We start from the raw sequence: 16110 nt of genomic DNA on the forward strand, positions 1-16110 counted from the left end.
TTTTCATTGGGATGCTTTTGCCACCCAACCCTTACACCTCTTACCTATTTAATGCACTTTTACTAGACCCTGTGATAGCAATGTTTTTTCTGCCCTGTACTGGATAGTCCTTGCTCATCAGAACAGTTCAAATCAGCAGTGCAAGCTCCAGAACAAACATCAGCACCAACTGTGCTTTATTCTGTAAGATTATTTTTCATAAGGTCAGTCAAAGTTTTACTAGGTTAGCATGATTGTAGGTCCAATATCACCATGCTTTTTTTTTGTTTGAAAGAACAGTTTTGCAAATGCCAATGATATCTATTCCAAATAACTAAGAAATCATTTCATCCATACATACAGTCTTCACACTAATAAGAATAAAAACCACTGACCTGCTATACTACAAAAAGTCTTTGGTTGACCTACTTTTCTAGCTTTTTTATTAATTAGACCACTCAAAAAAACGCTTGCCTTGCAATTATATGAAATGTATTAACTTACATTAGCCTGTGCAGATAATGATTTCTGAACAGGAAAAAAAAAAAAAACAAGGTTGTATCTCATTAGCTTGACGGTATTCTTTCATTAAAATTAAATAGCCTTTACTTTGGTATATATGTTTGTCTCAATATAAATTCTGTTTTAATAACTTAAAGTCAAGCTGCAAAAGCTTTTCCATAAAAAAAATACACAATCTCAATATTCGACAACAGATATTTCCTACAAAGAAAATGTCAGTTTCACATTTTACTAAAAATAAGCTTTGCAACAAGATGCATTGCACATGTATCGGTATTTACATAGCAAATTGTATTTGCATACATGCAAGTCAAAAAGACCAGTCCAGATTAATTTATAGATGTCTGCCATGTTTCAGTCATAGCTTGGCATTTCCACATACTGTAACAGGGGGTCTGTTTCCTTAATAGCTAACAGTTACATTATGTCAATGAACATGAGATTGTTCTGTCTCATCACCACAAACTGTCTGCTAATGGAATACTCAAAAACAAGAAACAGCCCTACCCCGTGACATAAATGCAACCCACAGTGCTCAAAGCCAGTCTGCGTTATGACTTGATTCACTGTTTCACTTAATCTACATACATAATTAATTTATTAAATAAATAAATAGATCATTGTCATTGCATCTTGTTTTCCTTTTCAAGTGCAGAACAAGTAACCCATGTGTGCTGGGTACTAATCGCAGGCTATCCAGATAAAATGAGTGGGACTAGACAACCAAACAAACCTCTACAAACACACATCTCCAATAGAAGCCAGGCTGTACAACAACTCAAACCAAAACGGGGGCAAAACTACAATTATTACAAGCCATTGAGAAAAGAAAAAACTTTTTTTCAAATGACTTGCTTTCAAATGACTTGTAAAACATGTTAGCCACATATATTGCCGAAAGCAACATAAAGTAATCCAAGATTAGTGCTAAATCAGGGTCTGGGAAACCAGCCTATTACATTTGAAACCTTCCCAGTGTCCAGTGCTTTATAATAACAAACAGGGAGAACTCACTGATAGCACATGTTTAATTCAGATAAAACTTTCACAGTAATAAACACAAAATCACCATGTTATAGCATAGCCATCTGCAAAACTACGTCTTTTTCCTCCCCCTCTGTAAGTGCAGGAAAGAGATTCAGCTGCTCCGCTCGCAAAGCCCAGAAAGCAGAGCAGCTTTCTTTCCACTGTTCAGTGTAAATATTCCTCAGTGAGGCCTGTGTAGGTGGCTTCAGCACAAGTGGTCTCACACATGCTGATGCCAATCAGGAGCATTTGCCGCTGCACCTTCCAGAGCCCCATTAATCTCTTCACTCAGCTAACTGCACTGCTACAGATGGCTTTCTGCCACTTCATCATACTCATCAGTTTTTATTTAAAGAGGCAGCAGACTTCTTGGTCACTCGTCCCACTGGAACCGAAACATTTCAAAATTCAGTTCCTCTCAGTTTCATAGCCCGGGCTGTAACGCTTAAGCCATGCTCAGAAGGCTAACATTACCACCTTTTTTTTGTTTTTTTAAGAAACTACAGGGGACCCAGGAAATGGAACATGCTTTGTTTAACATATACCAAAAAGCTCTACTATAATGTTCGAATGCCAATGTAATAGATGCTCATTTCTGTGGTGAGCCACATGAATGCATTGTGACTCTCTGGCCAACTAAATCTAACAAAAATGTATTTAAAACTATTAAACGTTAGGTATTCACATGCCCCTCCGATCAACATCAATTAAAAAAAAAAAAAAAGACTGCAAGCTGCTAAAAAGTCTTTTGTTTTTTCACATTGCTAAAATTCATTCAAATTAATTTATAAGAGCTGGGCTCTTATAAGGGTTAAAGTTGATAAGCACTGCAATTTTTAATGAACTGTGTAAAAACTGTCAGAAACAAAGCCGTTGAATTGTTTTTCCACATTGCAGTAAATCTAGACAAAGCCTGTATCTCAATCCTCCCAAGATTGAAAACATAGATATGTGTTATCTCAAAGGTCACAGAACACTGCATTTCAGCAAAGCAGAAAATTCAGCAAAAATATAAATACTTGTGTCAGCAGTGAATCAAAGACAATGAACCAGAACTACAGATTCTACGCAGTCATCTGACATATTTACTAGGATACTGTTTTAAGCAACAAAAAATATATTCAAATAAGTTACCCAAGACATAGTACATACATTTACATTACAAAAACAGCACAGGATGCAAGAAATAAATCTAAAACACACACTTTTAATGTATTACTGCAGAATGCAGGGCGTTTCCTGTCCTAAAATGTTTGCAACACTAGAGTAAAAAAATCTTTGTACTACACTTATTGTTGACCATACTTCATATCCAGCCTGCCTTTACTGTAATATAATGATTTGCGATCTTTGCATATCCAATCACTAGTTCCCAAATCTATGGCTGCCATGGGCGCATGTTACTTCAAGCCCTGTGTATACTGTAGTTCTGCTGACCTCTAGCATGACCTCCAGAGAGGCAGTCGTGCATTTTGCTGCAGTATAAATCCTTAGAGACGAGTTGAACCTGTTCTGTTCGGCAGACAGCCCCCTTTTTCTGAACACACTTCTCAGATTTATAACAGCAATAGGAAAGGAAAGGACCACTACTGCTCAGACTTGGGTTTTTCTTCTTCTTCTACAGCCCACATAAACCACACAGTGGTGCAATGGGAAATACTGCAGTCTATGGCCTTTAACGTTAAGCTGTTAATGGTTAGTTAATACACAGTAAATTATTTATTAAATATTAATACAGAAATGTCAATCACTGAAATGGGTTTAGGACTCAGAATCTTGCTGTAGAAACAGTTTTCAAGGGAGATCAGGTTGTGAGTTACACTTTTAGTTTAGTAAGTATGTTACTGTAATCATAGCAAAACACGCACAGCATTAGCTAACAACAGTAGCATACTGTATATATAACAATAAAAAGCCAAATAGATCACAATATCTTTAGCAAAGGGCTGGAAGAATAATCTGAATTTCAAATGTGCAATCATTTAAATATCCTGTCATAGTACGATACCAACACACACAAAAGCATCTACAATACACAGCAAGTAAAATGAAGGGGAAAGGGGGATCATTTTATTTTCCCAAATTATTATGACAGCCTTAAAAAGAATTCTTCAAATATATGTATGTCAAAATACAAATAATTCTATAATAGCATTCCCCTTGCCAAAAAAAATAATAAATTCATCTGCACAGTATTAGGATTCAAAGCTGTTTAGGAACATTGCTTTAAAAAAAAAAAAAAAAAAAAAAAAAAAAAAAACTGAACACTGCTGCTTTCTGATTACGGAAAAGTGTATTTCAATATTGAGATCCTAGCATCTGGATTTGCATACATTTTATCAATTTAAATACATTTAAATATTCAAAATTCCAATCTCTGTACAACAGCAATCAAGTGCTGAAAAAGAAAGATTGTTTAATATGCATCACTTGGAACGGCCGCTCTGACCCAGACTGCAAGATCTTCTTTGCAGAATCATGTAAACCTAGACAGAGCAGTCAAGGAAGCATGATGCTCTCATTCCACAGACATCTTCCCGGTACAATTTGTTTTTAAACAAAAATACATATTGCATTCACCTGGAATTAAGGAGAAAAAATAAACTGAGATACCCCTCATGCCCTCACCTTTGACCTGTAACATCGCTGAGTAGCAGCCCTTTCTGACGACTCCTGAAAACCTACAAGTCAAGCACATCTTCTCTCATAACTTTACAAAGCAACCCTGTTGGCAGAACATATATATCTGTAAACAATGGATTTTTTTTTTTTATAAACAGCACATGTGGGTGGCATTTTTCAGCAGGATTTCTGCTTTCATGCTGTAATAAATTCACCTTTATAAGACAACCTCCACCTCGAGACAGCTCAAAAGAAGAAGAAAAAAATTCACATTAACCAAAGACAGTTTATAGCAAAGAGAAAAGAACAAGCTATAAAAGTTATAAAAACAAAATAAAAAATCTAGGAAACATTCCAGGAAACTGACATGTATGTGTGCAGAATGAATACGCCCTTTTTTTCTAATTTACTTCACTCGTTACAAAAAATTTGTTTGGAGTGGGGGTATTCATGCTGTTTTCTTAAATCCACAGTAAAAAAAAAACAAAAAAGAAAAGCTTCTATTACAGAAACAAGAAAGTGAAAAAATAAGCCTGTTCACAAAACAGCTCTTTCAATGCAAATTTATCACTGTCTAACACAACTTGAGATGCACCATCTTGCTGGCAAGTGCTATCCCTGACTGTAGTCCAGGGTTAAACAGCAGGAAAAAATACTGTGTACTACATTTAATCCACCAGATTGTTTTTGTGTTTGAGAAACCTTTTTTTCCAGACCACTTACCTCCAGACCTCTATTTTACAGAACGTTAACCTTAGTTGTAATAATAATAATAATAATAATAATAATAATAATAATTTCTTAAGAACTTGTGCAGCATATGTGATAAATCAGCTGCTTGTTGAATAGACTTAAGCAAACCCTACAACAAAGTCCAGCATTTACGAATGGATGTTTTATTCATGGTGGTGATGAAAAACTGGACACAAATGGTCAGATTCTTCAAAGGGCAAATGTCAGCCATAGTATGCCTACCCAGTAACAATAGCAAAAGGGGAGTGAAATACTGTATGGTCAGAGCATGACTGCAAAGCAGACCCTTAGTCAAACAGAATGAACAATTCAGGAACTTTCAAAACAGTCAGAACAATAATGGAATTCTACTGATCCTGTTTCTCAAGTCACCTCTAAGAGCACGACATGAAACCAGCAAAGTAAAAGCTTCCATTACCTTTGTTGACAGTATTGCTGCAAAGATCAAGACTGCTTTATCTAAAAGTTAACATTTATTCCTTAGATATTACATTTCAGTCCCCAGCACTGGCTTTCAACCATGGGTCCCTGTATATCAGGTACAAACAAAGACATACAAAACAGTTTCCTAAATTTGATATGAAGTTAATAAGTTGTTACTTATGAAGACTGTCATTAAGGAATCTCAAAACATCAATATTGTTAAACTTATCGTTAGCATTTATTTAGTTGCTCTGTTTCTCTGAAACTAGGCACTTGTCCCTAGTGAGTAATTTAAAATGAGGACTATTGGTCCTCAGAACTTTATCAATAAGCCCACTCCTTTAGTGTAACGGCAAAGAGCTCCCAGCACTGCTTCCACCAAGTCATCTCCTGAAGTTCCGACGCAACATTCCACCAGCCCAGAAAGCAAGCACAGTGTCGCTACTTTAAAAAATACATATTTAGACAAGAAGTCCTCTGCTGAGGTTTTAAAATACTTGTTGCATTACTATAGCTGGGCTATTTCAATACAAACAAACTTAACCCTTTATGAATTGATATTGTACTAAAATGGTTGCACTGAGGTAAAGGGAGGGGTTATTTTGGTATCTGTAAAAGGTTTGCAACTGAAAGGAGCATGTGCTACCTCTTACTTTGTATTGAGTAAAAGCAAAAAAATTATTTTCAAGGATTAGACTGCTTGGATTTAAAAATGACACAGAAATAGGTATGCTATTGTTCTTTTTAGTGTAACCGGAAAATAACTTTAAAACAATTCTTATGGCAAGTGAAGTGAGTGTTTAAGGACATGGTTCTCGTTCTCTTTCATTAGATATGATTTTTAGCTGGCATAATCATTTTTATTTAACACAGCATTGACAGAAAAAATGCTGCCCACCAAAAGGTAGCAGAACAAGCCCAGGACACACACACGTGGAAATAATGAGGAGCAGCTAATGCTACAGTAAAGTGTGGGAGGCAAACACTCAAACTGGCAACGATGGAGATGGACAGGGGAAGCCAAACTGGCCCTGTGCCAGTGACAGAGCGGCATGGTGTAAGAGATCAATGCAGAGGACAGCATTCTCTAGACAGCTTCTTCTAGTTGGGAGATTCATTCAAGATGTTAATTAGAGCAACTGAGCAAACACCAATCCCATTCACTCCTGAAACTCCATCAGACTGTTATTAACACCTTGGATTTAACAGGGTGCCTTAGATCAATATTTCCAGAAAAAACTACTGTTGCATGACACAGGACTGGAAACCTGACATACAGGCGCACAAGGTTAAAAGCAGATTGAATACAGAACTTTGCAAACATGGGGACCATAAAAATAAACAGAAATTCATGGAAAAAGCAACACAATGTTGATGTGCTGGCTGAAGCATTTTTGGCTCGACAAAAAAGTGTTAAGACATCAATTGTTAAATATTTATTTCTACCTGGCAAACAGTATTTTAGAAAGTGAAGGTCTTCAAATGTGAACCGACAGTCTGTTCACAAGTGCTCTTTAGTTACACTTTATTGTTTAATGTTAAGCTTGGGAGTCAATTTAAAAAAAAAAACATCTACAATTTAACTCGAAGAGCACAACATTGGCCACAATATACAGGCACAACTAAAATTAGGGTTCAAATTACAACATGCAGCAGTACAACTGCTATGCTGTCCATTACTGTGTTTCAGGCTATAAAACTTTGTTTATTCACAGCACCAAGTGCCTCAGATATAAAGGGCCGAACATCGAACCATTTTAAAGTCAAATGTCATACTGTTAATTTAACTGTTAATAAATATTTTGGTTTATAACAAGCGTTACCCTGACTGAAAATGCATCTTGCTGAAATACATGCAGTCCATTACAGAATGCTGTCTGGAAGCCTGTTGTTCATTGACTTAAGAAGATGCAGTACAACCCTACCTGTGATTATTTCCTACATTGTCTCAAAATAGTGACATCAATATCCATGATCAAACAAACCTTCAGACGCTGAAAAACAAGTGGAAAAAGCATGGTTCCGATTTCTGCTTTAATACCTGCCCATTAGAAATACGACTGAACCCACCAAAATGCATGTTACAATGGAAATCACTACCAGGGAAACAAAGTCAAAGCAGAAACCTAACTAAGGGGATAACAGGGCTTATATTTTATTGCCAAGTCACAGAGCCCCTTGAAGTCTTAAATGTGATGAATTAAATCAAAAAGCCCACTTCTTTGGCAATACAGAAAAATGATCTTTTATCCATTTGCCAGCTATTTAGAAGAAAAAGCCAAATCACTGTTTTATAAACACCTACAAAACAGGGAACAGCTGTTCTCATTTGTTTGTTTTATTGAATTTTTTTTTTTTTTCATAAAGGCTAACAAACCGAAAAACATTTAACTAAATTAAACCCAAACCATTCCGTCTGTCAGTCCGAGTCAGTGATGCAGCATGTGGAGTTCCTGAGCACCTAATCAAATTTCTATAGAAAAAGACAGGGACTGGCAGAAGCAGAAAGAAAAGTGACAAGACTTGATTCCCTTTTTTAATTGCTGTTGACGGTTCACATATCAAACTATTTGAAAATGTAAACCAATTATATAATAATCAAAAGCCAAAATATTTATATTGTACTGATTTGACTTTTCATAAATGCATACTTCCAACTGCCTGTGTGTTCCTGGACTTACAGCACAGCAAACAGTATTACAAAAAAATATCACAAAAACAGAATTAACGATAAGACGGTACAATAAAACCATACAAATATGGCACATGTATATCTTAATTGTTTCAATGAATTCACCAGGAAAGAATTTCTGAGACTGAGGGGGGGGGGGGGGGGGGGGGGGTCAGATAATGAAAAGACACGCTGTCTAGACAAGCCCATCTCTTGGCGTGGAAGCGGAGGTGTCCTAGGTAAAGTTGTGGGACAAATTTGGCCTAGCTCTAGTCTCTAAACTGACAGCAAATCTCTCAAATGTGAATTCCAGTAGTAGACTATCATAGTCTGTTGAGAATTACTGCAATTAACTCATGTAGTGAATTTTTAGGTATGAAGAAGTTTTATTGCACTGGCTTTTTTTCTTTTTTTTCTTTAGCCTAGTCCAAAAGTAATGAAACAGAACATAGAAACTAAAACACTGCTGCTAAAAAAGAATCCTGAACCATTAACAGAACATCACATAAGAAAGGCTGTGAACCAGACTAGATGGCATATACAGCTTGCTTGTGTTTTGGTTGTACAACGGTATCTTGATTCGAGTGTTATAGCCATTTGTTTTACAACTCCACTGGGTAATTTGCAATCTAATAACTTTCAAGATGAATAATGTAACACCTTCCTAATATTACAGATTTTTTCCCCCACTCCAAACAAGTTCTCTTCATCCTCGACTAAATATTTGCATTTATAAATTCCAACAAATCTGTATTGTTTCCTATTATTTTATAGCTACCCGTCTTTCTTGGTCTCCAAACTAAAGCACAGCTTAATAGACAGTAGCTTCTTTCTTTACCACACAATCAGAGTACTTGGAAAATGACGTGGTACGATTCAGAGGACTAACATTTCAAGAACCATGCAAATGTCAAGAAGAAAAGGAAACAGACTAACATATGCCCCCATTGGGTTATCAAAATCTACACAGAATTGTATGGAAAACTCCCACAGATTAAATAGGAATTTACAGGGACATTTGGGAAAGTTTGTTAAGCAAAGGCTTGTCATGCTGTAGTTGTCAAAAAGATATATTTTCTAAAAGCCACTAATCATTTGGAAACAGAAGATATTGCTGTATATAAGGTACAGTGGTATTTTCTGATTGCTAAACTAAGGTATTTGAAACTGGCTTAAGCTGCCGGGATCAACACTTGTCATGTATAAATCAGTGGAGAAACTCTGACTCACAGAACAAGCTCCCTCGCTTCACTATATGGAACATGTATCTACTAGACCTGGTTAAATGGTATACATAACAAATCTAGACAAAACATTAGCCAGAATTAGTCTATGCCATTCAGCAAAACAAATAAGGAAGTTTGGCACTGGGGATGATTGAATGTACTCTTATGAGACTTTTCAGTCATCCAGAACTAGTATAATATGTATTCAACCACCAGGATCTGGAAGTTAAAAGAAAAATGTAGGGGGGGAGGGTACCATTTGGGCTACCATAAGTCTGAAAGTGGTTGAGGTAGAATGGAGGTCTTGTTTTAGAGATGTCTACTATGAAAGTCCACGATGCATTAAAAGTAGCTTTAAATATAATTGTGTTCAATTGTCCACCTTTCGTCTTTTAAGCTGTTTTCGATCATAGTAAGTGGAAAATGTGACCTTTCAACTCTGCTGGCTCAATCTACTCTGAATAGATAGAGAGGGTGAGTAGGAGGAGGGACAACCAAGGTTTCCCAGATGATTTAAATGGAATGAGTCCAATTCAGTGCTAGGAAGTTAGAATTTCCTAGACTCTGCTAAGCTCTGTGGTAAATACAGATATAGAAAATAAAACAATAACAACTCAATATTGGCTCAACAGAACCCAGAACCACTCAAAATAACCAAAGCAAACATCATCAAAAAGACAGAAATGGTAAAGAAAATGCAAGAGAATATTTTGTGTTGGACCCAAACTATTAACCCCCTCTGACTCCTTCCTCTTACCATCATGATTCCAGTAGAGAAGGTGGTGGGCTTGACGATCTGCCGCTGTTTTTCCAGCTCTGTCTCTAGCTGGGCGGCGCGATCCTTGTGCTGAGCCAACAGCAAGGTGGCAGGCAGCTGGGAGCTTTCCTGTAACACAGAGATCAGTGTTCAACAGGAGGGAGGGCAAGGAGACTCGTCTCTTCAAAGAGGTCTTGTCCAAAAACTCACTCTGAGCACTTAAAAGATTAATACTCCTTTTCAGGGATCTGATATTGAGAAATGAGATAAGCAAGATATTTTATTTAATACTGGTAGTAAGTGTTTTTAAGTGTCATTACTATTCCACTTGTATTAGGTGGAAGCATTTAAATTTCAGTGGAGGATCATTGCCAAAAAGCTGTTAGATACCAAAAAACAGGTCAGCAGAACAACATGAATAGTTTCAGAGATAACATTAGAGAAGAGGGAAATCTTCCATGTGAAACCATTGCTTAAAGATATTTTGTCCATAAATTTACAAACAAACAAAACATGAACACCATTTAGAACTTTTAACATGCAATCAAAGAAATCAAAGAAACTACAGGATTCAGTTTTTATTCAACTTCATGAAGCAAAATTAGTTCATTCTAGAAGATAACAGAGTAATAACCGCCTACTGCTGCAAGTTGTACAGAGATCTGAAGTGACTGTAATATAGTAAACATTATTATCTTAACGCTAAACTGAACATAGTTGTGCAGCACTGTAGTTAAATAACAGATAGAGATTTATTCAGTGAGCGTCGAATAATTACCTCTCTAGAGGACAGATATACTGTACAAAAGAAGCTTATAATGCTGCAACACTTCAAATGACAGTTAAAAAGCAAAAAAAAAGAAAAAAATTTAAAATGGTTACAGTACTTTTTCATAAACGTTAGCATGTAATAAAAAAAAAAGTAGGTCATTAGTATCTGAAGTCCTTTCCTCAGCTACCCTAATGCGTGCATTCATTTAAAGATGTCTGTAAAGTGCAATAACACACTCCTAATGAAAAACAATAAGATCCCTGTCTCCAGTCTGGGATAAGGAAGTAAGGGATCCTGGTGGAATTTCACCAAAGAATTGAGATCATTGTTACAGCTCCAGAACAAGGACTGTGGGATCTTTAACACCCTCACGCCAGACAGGACCTGGGTTTTACATCTAGTTGCCTGTAACTGCACGCTGGCTGGGGCACTGGTAGAAGGAGCACCTCCAGGTCACCCCTGGGTAGTGTCGGAGCCGGGAAACTTCTGTCTTACAGCCCATCACTGAGCAGGCTGATTATTAAAACCAGATTATTAAACCAGGCTTTTATCTTGACATTCCCTTTTGATCGATTACTCTATTTAACACATATATTAAAAGTTCCATATGATATTGTAGTAATGTTCTACTCCAAAAACATTCAGCAAGTTCAAAATACCTTCTTTTGCAGGAATTAGAACTGGAAATTGATTTTAAAAAAGGAATTGGAAATGGAATTGAAAAAAGGAATTGGCCCCAACCCTGGTACTATGGCTAACACCCATATCTGGCATATATATTTATTTATTTTTACTGTTTGTGTTTTTTACCAAGTTTCACAATAGCATTCTATTAAATGATGTAATTAAGTTAAAAAAAAAAACACAGACGTCCGCATTCTTATAGTGTATGTGTGTGTGTGAAGTAACCAGGACAATATTGCAAAAGGAAATTATAAAGTTGCAGATGATAAAGTAAAATGTTTTGGAAGACTACTATGACAACCACAGAAAAATAAACCTTTTTTTTTTCTTTCAATAAACCCTTTAGACAATGTTATTGGTTTTTAGAAATAACAAAAAACTGCTGTTAAGAATATAAAAAAATAAATCAGTAGTTACTCTACTTCCTCTTTCCAGCAGAACTGCAAACCACTCAATGAAACTATCAATAACAAACAATGCTTTCGATTTTGAATTGCCAGTGTGCATAATTAAGTGATACTGGAACCAACTATTATTTTTTAAAACCTTTACAATGAAATGTGTTGTTTTTGAGATACAGATAATAACTCTGCTGTTCATTATTTATTTATTTAACAGTGGGGGGTTTTCTCCAGTTCAGTGTCTAAGCAGAGCAACAACCCCAAGCTTTGAGGCAGATGCACTTTTCCACATGAAAAACAGGAAAATTCAAGGGTAGGGTGCAATCACACACAGCTGTGTTAGACACTGGGCAGTTGGACAGAGGCATCCTAGGTATGTCAGCTGCCAATCACTCTGCTTAATGGAAGCGTTGTTTTCTGGGACTTCCTAGCTGGGGAATGCAGGGAGATAGATGTTTAACAGAGAACACCCCACCTGTAGATTTGAGGCTATACTGCCTACAAAAATGCTAAATAAATCAGACAAAAACATGCATTCACTGTGATATGCATGGCAAAAAATGATGTGAATACATAATAAAAAAATAAACACCTTTAAAACAAACAAAAAAAAAAATATCACTTGGCAAAACAGATACAAATCAATGGCAGACTGTAGTCTTTGCGAAACTTGGAACAGCCAAACAGTTGTGCTCCATTACATTTCACCTGGGAGAATCTGGACTTAGTTCACCTTCAGCTCAGAACAATGAAACGACTGTTGTGACCTCTCAATCATGCCCTTTACCAGCAACTGAGCAACTCTTAAAGGCACCACTCTAAAACACAAACCAGAGAAGGCATAAGCTGGTTCAGCCATAGAATGTTTCCTGCAACTAAAAAGAAAATTGCTTTGTACTTTTTAGTTATACAAAAGCCCAAACTTCTTACATAACATAGCCAAAAACACAGATTTGGAGAAAAAAAACAGAGTATGGTAAGATATTTTTGTGGAAATCTGTTGTAGTTTGCAACTAGTTGTATTCTGATGACAAAAAAGATGAAGGAAAACTCCCTGTTCCAAAGACTACTTAAAACAAAAGATGTCTGTTTTAACTACATTTAAATAAGATGCTTTATCTCATAAAAACACACCTCACCGTTCATGAGTGCTCATATCCAAGTCTCTACCATGTCTCCCATTGGGAATTGGTATAAACAGTCTGTTACTTCAAAGCAATACTGCAGTAAAGGGTCAAGTGGGTTTAAAGGAGGAAGTTTCATGGAATAACTGATTCACTCCTTCACTCTTCTCAAGAGCATATGCTGCTGTATCAACTGAGCTCCCCCAAAATAGGATTTACAGAGACGGTTTTTCAAAATTTGGACATATGTATTGTGGGCATCTAAGTCTTACCTGCCCTTAGAGTTTACCCTATAGAGCATACCTGCAGAAAAACAAACACTACAGGGGTTTACTATGACAGCTAACATGGCAAAAAAACAAAACATGAGAAATGTTGATGGATATGAGACGTCAGCAAGTTAAATCAGAACCAAATAATTATGCAAACCTACTATTTAAAAAAAAAAAAAAAACAAAAACAAACAATGCTGTTATGACTGTCTGTCGCTGAACATTACTCTCCGGATTAAAGGTAGAAGGTTTAGAAGGAAATCTTTCTGAATGAAAAATGGAATTGCTCTTGGTATCTTGGAAGACACTCACCAGCTCATCCAGCAGCGCCTGCTTGTTCTTCTTCTTGGCCTGGACCTGCCGCTTCTCCTCCTTGAGCTGCAGCAGTCTTCTCTGCTCATTCTCCTGCCTCTCCATAGCCAGCAGCTCCTCCAGCTCCTCCTGCTCCCGAGTCTGACAGAAAGAACCCCGAAACGAATGAGTCATTTAGCAGACGCTTTTACCCAAAGGGACTTAGTGACTAGAGGGTGAACTACGTATCAACAACTGCTGCTGCTGCAGTCTCATTTCCAACAGGGCCTCGGTTTTACGTCTCACCCATTTGATGTTAAACAGGGTGATAATGCTTTCAAATTAAAAAGATTTTTGCTGGGCTGAAGATCTTTACGTTCTTTGCTCGCATTTTTTTTTTTTTTTTTTTTTTTTTAATTATTTTTAATTCGGTACATGGAGATTTTTCAAGAGAAAGGATGTCTCCACTTTGTTCTTCTTGGTTCCATATCACTTACCATGGTAAAAGTAATATTCCAAACGCTATAGAGTGGTTCTGGAATAAAATGTGTAATTAAAGAACAAGCAAAGAACAAAATCATGTACCTCACAAATATTAGGGTTTGAGAATTTCATATTATATATTTAACAAAATGGCTGTGGTTCAATACATCCTTCTAATACTATCAGTCTATTTAAATTGAAGTTGGTTATTTTAATATATGAATCATAAATGTAGATTGTCGTGCTGCTTCTACTTAAACGCACTCACGGTCCCATCCACAAAAAAAGCATGTATGATTTATAATGATAATCCCACCTTCCACTGAAATGAATAGAGAGACTGTAGATATGTGCAGAAGACCCAGTCCCCAACTTCCAGCAACTGTTTCTACTAGAGTTTAGTATCAATGAGGAAAAAGTGAGGACTGATTTTCCATACATAGTGATAGATGCTTGAACAAGATAACATATATTATTATTTTTTTATGAAAAACAGCTACTGACCAATTTGATTTTGTTCTTCTGAATGATTTCTTTGTTCTCTCTCTGGTACTGCTCCATCATCTGCTTTGTGTTCTCTAGGTCCACATTATTTGTAAGGTTGTAAACTGCAGAGACACAAACCAATGCAAATGATGACACGGATATATCTTAGCAAGGCATTAAATCAGAGAATCTGGCTTGATGAGAAATTACAACACAAAATCAACAGACTCATGACAAGCAGTGCTGGCAAACTGCAGTTCTGCTTTGATGGGATCTGGCCTGTATCTTACTCACTATCACAGGGAAAACAACGCTTTGTACTGAGGCTGCAGATGCATCTGTAAACACATCACATGCACCTAACTTGGGTTTCCTTTTACCTCTAGAAACCAAGGAACTTGTTTATTAAACCTGTGTTAATAATACCTTTACACTACAACAAGATAGTCCACCAACCTTTTTTTTCTTATTTTTAAATGATACCATATCTGATTCATTATCAAGATGAGCTGACAAGTAAGCAACAGTAAAATGTAAAAGGTGATTGGCGATCAGGCTTTTCTTTCTATGAATATTAATGTAATAAATTCATGTAATAAATAAACTGCAATACTAGACATATGACAGATAAGTAAATAAATAAACAAATAAATACATAATTAACCTACCAATTTCTTCAATCAATTCAAGATAGTCATTGTATTCTCTGAGACTGGGGAAATTGGAATCATTCTTGTTGTATCTTGAATTGGAGGACAAAGTTAAAATAAGATTAGCATTGTAAAATTGTATATGTTCTGCCACATCACTTTCATTCAATCAATATATCTAGACATGATAAGCAGGAAACTCTGCTCTGTATCTTGCACATTTTCATGATTTATAAATTCAGGGTTGATATAGAATAGGAGTGCTTGCAGAAACAGCTTGCTGTTGAATGAAACCCACAAGAATGCTCACTTGTGAAAGTGTAGCGCTTTGTACTTGAATCTATTTTCTTTTTTTTTACATGATAATCTGTTTTGTACCTCCCTGATATGAGAGCGACCCTGGTTTAAATTCTGAATGTGAACTAAACTCTAAAACTAGAAAAAATAAAGGACAAACATCTGTATTGGTTTATCATCTGCAAATGCATATATTATTTAAACCTTGGTCAGGACTACAAAGATTTGCTGCAAGGGTCTTTTTGCACCAGTAAGAAATAACATTGGCTGTGAACTTACTAAGAAGCCAGTAAAATGACTTTCAAATAAAACACTTTCGCTGTTGATGTTTTCTGAGCATAACTGCAAAGGGGCGGGGGGTTGGGAGGGGTGTGTGGACTGACTCTGCATACAAAACAAACATTTATATTACCAAGAACAAAGAGAGTTCAGATTAAGAATGCCTATCATGGCCCTAATAGAGGAGTATGAAGCATCTGCACAGATTTCTCGATAGGCAAAGCACGCTGCTCACATCTTTAAGACTTTCTTACGGATTTCCACTTCCTTGTCTACTGCAGGGTCTTCGAAAAGTTGAACCCGGAAGTTGTTTTTCCTGAGCGGGGTGTCACACTCCTGGCAGTTTCCAGAGCCACGGACAAACAGCATTTCCACACAGCTTTCGCATCTGA

At 36.5% G+C, this 16110-nt stretch overlaps 1 protein-coding gene across 1 annotated transcript in view; it reads right to left on the minus strand.

The window, feature by feature from the left end:
* mnat1 (MNAT1 component of CDK activating kinase) overlaps positions 1–16110 on the minus strand; it is a 45258-nt gene that overhangs the window by 25284 nt on the left and 3864 nt on the right. Inside the window, exons 2-6 of the mRNA XM_041265574.1 lie at positions 15954–16106; positions 15161–15234; positions 14511–14614; positions 13545–13685; positions 9980–10108 (exon numbers count right to left, since the gene is read on the minus strand). Of these exons, the coding sequence (XP_041121508.1) occupies positions 9980–10108; positions 13545–13685; positions 14511–14614; positions 15161–15234; positions 15954–16106 (601 nt within the window). The remainder of the gene's footprint in view (positions 1–9979; positions 10109–13544; positions 13686–14510; positions 14615–15160; positions 15235–15953; positions 16107–16110) is intronic.

This window comes from Polyodon spathula, chromosome 12 (genome assembly GCF_017654505.1).
Source record: "Polyodon spathula isolate WHYD16114869_AA chromosome 12, ASM1765450v1, whole genome shotgun sequence".
Lineage (NCBI taxonomy): Eukaryota > Metazoa > Chordata > Actinopteri > Acipenseriformes > Polyodontidae > Polyodon > Polyodon spathula.